At 37.3% G+C, this 6,845-nt stretch overlaps 1 protein-coding gene across 4 annotated transcripts in view; it reads right to left on the reverse strand.

Annotated features, from left to right (window-relative positions):
* The window catches only part of LOC109235143, a 9,662-nt gene continuing 3,139 nt past the window's right edge, over positions 323-6,845 (reverse strand). For 3 of the 4 annotated variants that reach the window (XM_019401114.1, XM_019401112.1, XM_019401115.1), the window contains 5 exons: positions 4,429-4,905; positions 3,627-3,688; positions 3,440-3,542; positions 3,257-3,336; positions 2,195-2,708 (listed from right to left, as the gene is read on the reverse strand). In XM_019401114.1, the coding sequence (XP_019256659.1) occupies positions 2,321-2,708; positions 3,257-3,336; positions 3,440-3,542; positions 3,627-3,688; positions 4,429-4,905 (1,110 nt within the window). In that variant the 3' untranslated portion in view covers positions 2,195-2,320. Of the gene's footprint in view, positions 924-2,194; positions 2,709-3,256; positions 3,337-3,439; positions 3,543-3,626; positions 3,689-4,428; positions 4,906-6,845 lie in introns of those variants that run through there. The other variant, XM_019401113.1, reaches the window with a different exon arrangement.

A 6,845-nucleotide genomic window follows, 5' to 3' on the forward strand; every position in this document is an offset into this window, starting at 1 on the left:
TGTCCATCTCCATTTTTTCTAAGAAAACAGGAAGTGTATTTGTATTTTATGATGAAGTAAACATTGCTTATCTTTTCATCCTAAGAAAAATACACACAGTTGCATTTAACTACTTCTAACTGTACACTTAAACACTTAATTAAGTTACTCCACTAACTAGAGTTCTAACAGCTAACCACAGTTCTAATGAGCTAACTAACTATAGTTACTCCAATATAGAGCCAAAAATGCTTGATAATTTTCTTTTCTTATGCCTAGACCCTGATAAACAAAGTTACCTAATATCTGAGTTGAATGTTGATGTGAAGCAACACACCCGGCAAAACTTAAACAGTCAAAGACGTACCTGATTTAAAAAATAACAATAATAATATTGACCCTAAAAAACACAAAAATAGAAGTCCTGAGTATAAAAATAAGTTCACTTTAAAACAGTACAAGGTGTCTAGCCCTCAATGTGATGATCAGGACTCATGCTTAAACGGGCAAGACTAACAAATGCAACAACTTCCCCAGATATCACCAGTCTGGAATTAAAACTTTTAGTACTATGCCATCTGCACAAGATCCAAGAGCCCTTTCACCTTGGCTTCCCTGGACGAACTTGATGAGAAGTTGTTAAAATCACCTGTCGGCATCTGAAGAATATTGATCCGTTCAGTCCAGAAATGTGATAAGCATTCCATAGTCAAAGTCAGAACATTCGCCTCAAAAGTCAAGAATGCTAATACTGGATTCACATCCCAGCTGTATTTTACTCCCAATGAGTCCAGAGTTATCCTCCCTTTCAAGTTGTAATTTTTCTTCGATTAGCCAATTTCAAGTTGGCATGGAAGGACTTAGTGAACATGGATTTCAATGCGATAGGACAACCGGAGAGCTTTTATGGTCGATTTCCACAGAGCTCCTGAAATCGCATCAAACTGCAATGAAGAGCATAAGTTAAATTCTGATCATTAACAGTTCTCCCCGTCCTTCCTTCCCTGAAGAAGGCTTACCCCGTGCACGAAGTACCGCCAGGCTAGTGCCAGGGTAAGAGGAGAATGGGCTTATACCATACACAGACTTTTCCTTGCATTTATGCATAAAGGCTGTTGCCACACCTACCCCTTGGTCACCAAGGGAGTAACTTCACTGTTGCACCAATGCTTTCCCCCACCCCCTCAAATAAATAAATAAAAGTATCTTTTTCAATAATCAACAAGCAATATATGAACAATGAATTCTTAAACTATCAAGATCATTTACATCAACAGCAAAAATGTGTTCAGTTTTGGAAATGCATGAATAAAAAACAGCTGACGAACACGAACATGATGAATGAGCTAGTAGTCCTTGAAAAATTGGCTTGAATGTTAAAAGGATGACAATGCAACTTGCTACTTCAATTTTTAAAAATATCCTCATCAATATTTTGATACTTATTCCTAAAATGCACAAAATCAAAAGGCAATGTAGATCATGAAAGACCACCCCCCCCCCCCCCACCCCCCCAAAAAAAAAAAGCGAATTGAGCATAAAAATAAAATAAAAAGAAGTGGGAGGGGGGAGAATACTGAGGGTTTAACAGTCCAAAGTGACATTTAAGGTAAGACCCACCCACAAAGTTTGTCTGAGAGACAATATGGTGCATAGTAACCAAGAATGAGAAATTAGGCGATTAAAAGTAAGTTAAATAAAGGTAATAAGTATGAAATCCTGCAATAAGAAAATCAAGAGAAGAAATTTATCATTTGCCTCCAGATGATGAAGAAAGATAAAGTCCAGGTAGACTAACAAAATGTTCAAAGCAAATCCATGGATTAACTAAAACTTCTAAGGCAACTAAAACCCATTTCAGACAAGTTAGATGGTATTGATCAAAAAGTTGTTTGCAAACTCAGTTTTTGCATGTTCTCCAAATGCAATTCCAACTTCGCAGTAAGGATTCTAGAGAACAAGACAGATATTTTGTAAGTTTCTAGGAGGTAAAACTCTTCAAAACTATCAGGAGACATGTAAAATGCTACCCAAAGGCTCAAAAAATTACTATAAACCAATTTGTCTTTACAAATTCATGCGCAGTTGAACAATTAACTACATATGCATGATTTGAGCAAAATAGATTTGGAGCAACTGCCCATTTAAGCTTAAATATCAAAGTAAGAATTGCTTCACCTAACTGTGAAGAAAATCCAATAAGCCAATCAAAACATCAAGCAAAGGCTACACTTTAAACAAATTACAGCATATTATAAGATCTCCTATTACTAGGATACAGAAAAGTGAACTTGGGGTGGAAATAATAAATATATTATGGAGTTTGCTTAGTGCAAGGATACTATCCCAAGAATACAATAGAAACCAATGAGGAAGTACAGAAATATGTCAAACAAACGTACCGACGTAGTAGCACTTGTGGATTATAAGGAAACAGGTTCTTTAGGTGAAGGCTTTCAATAGATGCTTTAAGTGAAAAAAGACAGTTCCTTGCACACTCAAATGGTGATATCTGAGTTACATAATCCTCATCACAACATCCATGGGCTTTTTTGCTTTTGCTTTCAAGTGGTAAACTAACTCCACTAACAAAACTTGGCACAGCTGATATCTCTCCCTTAGAGTTATAATCATCTGCTGAAAACCTTTTTCTCTTTCTGCTTCGACCTTTTCCGTTCCATGAAAATTCCACAAATATGTTCCATGAGTCACATACCTTACGCAGGCACCTATGAGGACACAGGTAGAAATTATATGGAAAACATCAGACAGGGATAAATCAACATATTTTGTTTAGGAGGGGCTAATGTTGCTCCAATTCTCTGATTTTGAATATGCTAGTTAGATTTGGAGCAATCACCGAAAGAAATGAATATGCAATGTAAATGGAGGAACATGTGGTTATGTTTTGGTTTTTAGGATATATTAGGAAAAGAAAAATTAATTCATAAGACGATTTAAGAACTTTTGCAAGATAAAAAAGATGTTTTTTACATAGAGCTTACAACTCTTGTAATTTTTTATTATGCTACACGGTACAGCTGGAACTTCTTACATAGACTAAATTAGTGCAGATCCTATATCAGATCGTTTTACGTTCATCATACTTGAAAATTGGGAGAAAAAGATGGATTGCAAATTTGGGACTAGTATGCTTTACCATATGAAGGTTGGGCCTGTCAAAACACCATAAGTGGTACGCATATGTGATCCACTTACAGATCTTATAGCCATGTCCAAAGGAGACGAAAATAAAAATGTAGAGTCTGGTACATACCTCAAAAGATATTCAGCAGGGCTAGCTCCTGTGTCTTTTGAGATAAGATAATCAAGAAGAACTTGATGATCATAGTGTATCTGTAAGCAAGGTAACACTCAGCATGGGTAAATACTAGTATTTCGTCTTAACATCAGAAGGAGAGCAAACAACAAAGTGGACAAGGGAATGTTTCTAACTTACTCCAGCCAGGAATAGGTGAAAGAAATGTATTGGGTGAAAAAGGTGTGAAATCAGAGAAAACTCTCTCACTTCAACAGCTGAGAAAGCCACTTCATCGATAAACCTACATATAACAAGAAGCACTAAAAGAACTGCCATATACTACTTCACATCATCTCTAGAATTAAGTAATATACGTGCAACTCACTTTTGTTCAGAGTAAAATGGCAAGCAAAACATTTGCAAGAGCATTTCAAATAGTATATCATCCTACAATTTAACAGTAAAGGAAAGTCAGAAAAATTGAAGCCGGTTGGAATACTTTATCATACAAGAACAGCAAGCGGGTTTTGCGTCACAAACCACTTCTGAGATGCAAAATCAGCCAATCAAATCAACCAAATATGAAGCTTTATCTGAGCTCTATGTCCTGGACATCATTAATATAGTAGGAGGTATACTAAAACCTAGAAACAAGCTAGAAACCATTTGAAGTAGGCAATCCTCAGCCATTGGAAGTCCAATGATAACAGATGAATATCTAATGCTTAGACAACAAACCTATGCAAATGATGGATTTGAGCCAGTGCTAATCGGTGAGGAATAAACATAAAAATCTCACAGTCTAAGGATTAGTTCTCCAGATTTAGTCAAGTGGTTCCTCCAAAATTGCCGAGGAAAGAGTTACAGAAAGGGGAAAAGAGGGACAGAAAAAAGAGATGCAGAATTCTAATGCAACTGCATATACAAGGTTTTGTACCTCACTCTTGGTCGATTATAGCACCACAGGGAGCATTTAAACACTCTATATGAGTTTCCTAGTAACTAGCTAATATTAGTTCCGCTGCTCTTGTTCCCCAGCTTATCTCATACCGACAGTCAGCTCCAAAACTTATCAAACCTTGAAGATCAGATATAATTATGAAGCTGCAATTCAGCCATTTTATTTATAGGGCCCAAAAAAATAAACAAGTTAAAATAAAACAGTCATTGTGAGCAAGAGCACAAACCTCTTGCATATATAGCTGCAAGAAGGATGAGACGAAGTCCATGCATTTCTCGGAGCACATATCATGGTCAGCAAAGCTATCACCAGGGAGAAGCTCTTTGAGCCACTTGTGGAGCTCTAGCAAAGCTTTTCTTCTGCTGCAACACTTGGGATTCAGATCAAAGCTTGAGCAAGACTTAAGATTTTTACAAGCATAATGTTGATCAGTCGTCTCTTTCATGTTCAGCAAACTAGAGGAACATTTGAGGAAAAAGAAAATAGCCAGCCTTTGCAAATGCTTTGATGAAATGCATTTCTTCCCCATATCAAATGTCATTACCCCAAATGGAGAACCTTCGAGATATTTATCTAGACCAAACTCCTGCCCATCCATAGGTTGCAATAATACATCTTGAAAGTAAGTGTGGATAAGATCCAACCACGACACTACAATTGAGGGGTCCAAATGGATTTGGTTACTAAGTCGAATCATGAGTATCTGAAAAAATGAACAGTTATTGCAACCACAAACTCAACTCAGTTAAATGATGCCATTGGTGGATGTCCAAACAAAAATTTAAATATACTCATCACACCACTGTAAACAACATAAAACGCTTACACAGGAGCATATATCTATTCGGAATGGAAGAGATTATTATTACAGCAAAAGCAAAAAACAGGAACGCCTCATCACATCCACCTAATTGTAACACTTTAGATTAAACTATAGCATTTAGCATACCAAACTTTCTCCATCCGACTTCTTTTCCTATGATAGATCAAGTGTTATTGGATTCAGGGCACCAAGGGGTGTTATGCATGTACAAATGCAACATCTAAGAGAGTAAATCCTTCAATAAATTAGATAAGGACAAGTAGATGTGAGATCTAGAGAACCTCTAGGTCAACATAAGCCCCTAATTTGCCTCAATAGACAAATTATTTAGTATTAGAAAGAATAGGCTTGAATTGAACAGAATGGTTACAGAGGATTCGTACAGACCCCAATCCAATGATCGAGGCATAGTTGATTGATCCAGATAGACAACAACAACAACAACATACCCAGTATTATCCCACATCGTGGGGTCTGGGAGGGTAGTGTGTATGCAGACCTTATCCCTACCTTGTGAAGGTAGATAGATTGTTTCCAATAGACCCTCAACTCAGGAAAACATAAGCACCATATTAATTAAAAAGATAGACAAGAGGGACAACACCAAAAAGCCATGTAAAAGCAGCATAAAAACAACACGATAATAAGATGATCAAAATGAAAGAAAACGATGGGTAGTTATAGAAACCTACTACCAACAGAATGCGAGAGTGCGTACTAATACTACTGGTATGAAAAATCTACCACCTACCCTACTACCCTAATTCTCGACTCCACACCTTCCTATCAAGGCTCATGTCCTCGTTCAGCTGAAGCTGCGGCATGTCTTGCCTTATCACCTCTCCCAACATCTTCTTCGGCCTACCTCTACCTCTCTGTAGGCCCTCCAATGTCAACCTGTCACACCTCCTCACCGGGGCATCTGTGCTCCTCCTCCTCAATGGGTGTGGCCACCATTGAGCACAAGATGCCTAATCACCTCTCCCCACATCTATATTGATCCAGATAGATGTTAAATAAATTCTTTTTCACACCAAAGTTGTTTGAGAAAACTAGAGGGCGACTTTTTAATCTTCCACAATGCCCTTATAATATTCTGTTAGTTACTTTCATATACACAAACTGGGGATAAAGGGCTATATGGAGACTTCTTCCTGCCTTTTCTTGAACATTTGATGAACCAACTCTCAGGAGCAATTAAAATCAACAATAATTGCCCACCTAACAAAAAAAAGAGAGCAAATAGCGTACCAGATTCCACTAGTTCACAAAAGCACTTCACCCTGCCACTCGCATTAGATGCACAGACTAACAATTGAATTTCCTACCTTCTTGTTAAGAAGGTAATGAAATGCGTCAAAAAATTTGTATTAAAAAAAAAATTCCTAACTTCTTCCAGAAAGGATCAGTAAGAGAGGCATATTCAGCATGTCATAGGTTTTGTGATCATATAACCCTGATTAGCATGTCATTCAAATAAGTTGTACGTTGATTACATTTATCACTTTTTGAAACAAAAAAGTTTTAGGTACTACCATCAACTGCCTACACTGCCAACATTTATGAAACACTGGGCTGAGGGAAGATATCAGCTCAGGATATACCTTGCCTGTCCCCATAAGAATGTTTTACATTTCATCGCAAATTATGCTTATTGGGTAAGAGTAAACCGTAGGTAGTATAAAGCATAAAGAACAATAGCACATTGAAAAGCGAAGTCAGTACCTAAACCGCGTCTCAACTGGTGGGAAAAAGCAATGATAATTCGATAAGCTCCAATATAAAGCATAACAAGAAAAAAAAAAAGGGGGGGGGGGGGG

The sequence above is a fragment of the Nicotiana attenuata genome, chromosome 12, assembly GCF_001879085.1.
Source record: "Nicotiana attenuata strain UT chromosome 12, NIATTr2, whole genome shotgun sequence".
In the NCBI taxonomy this organism is placed as follows: Eukaryota; Viridiplantae; Streptophyta; class Magnoliopsida; order Solanales; family Solanaceae; genus Nicotiana; species Nicotiana attenuata.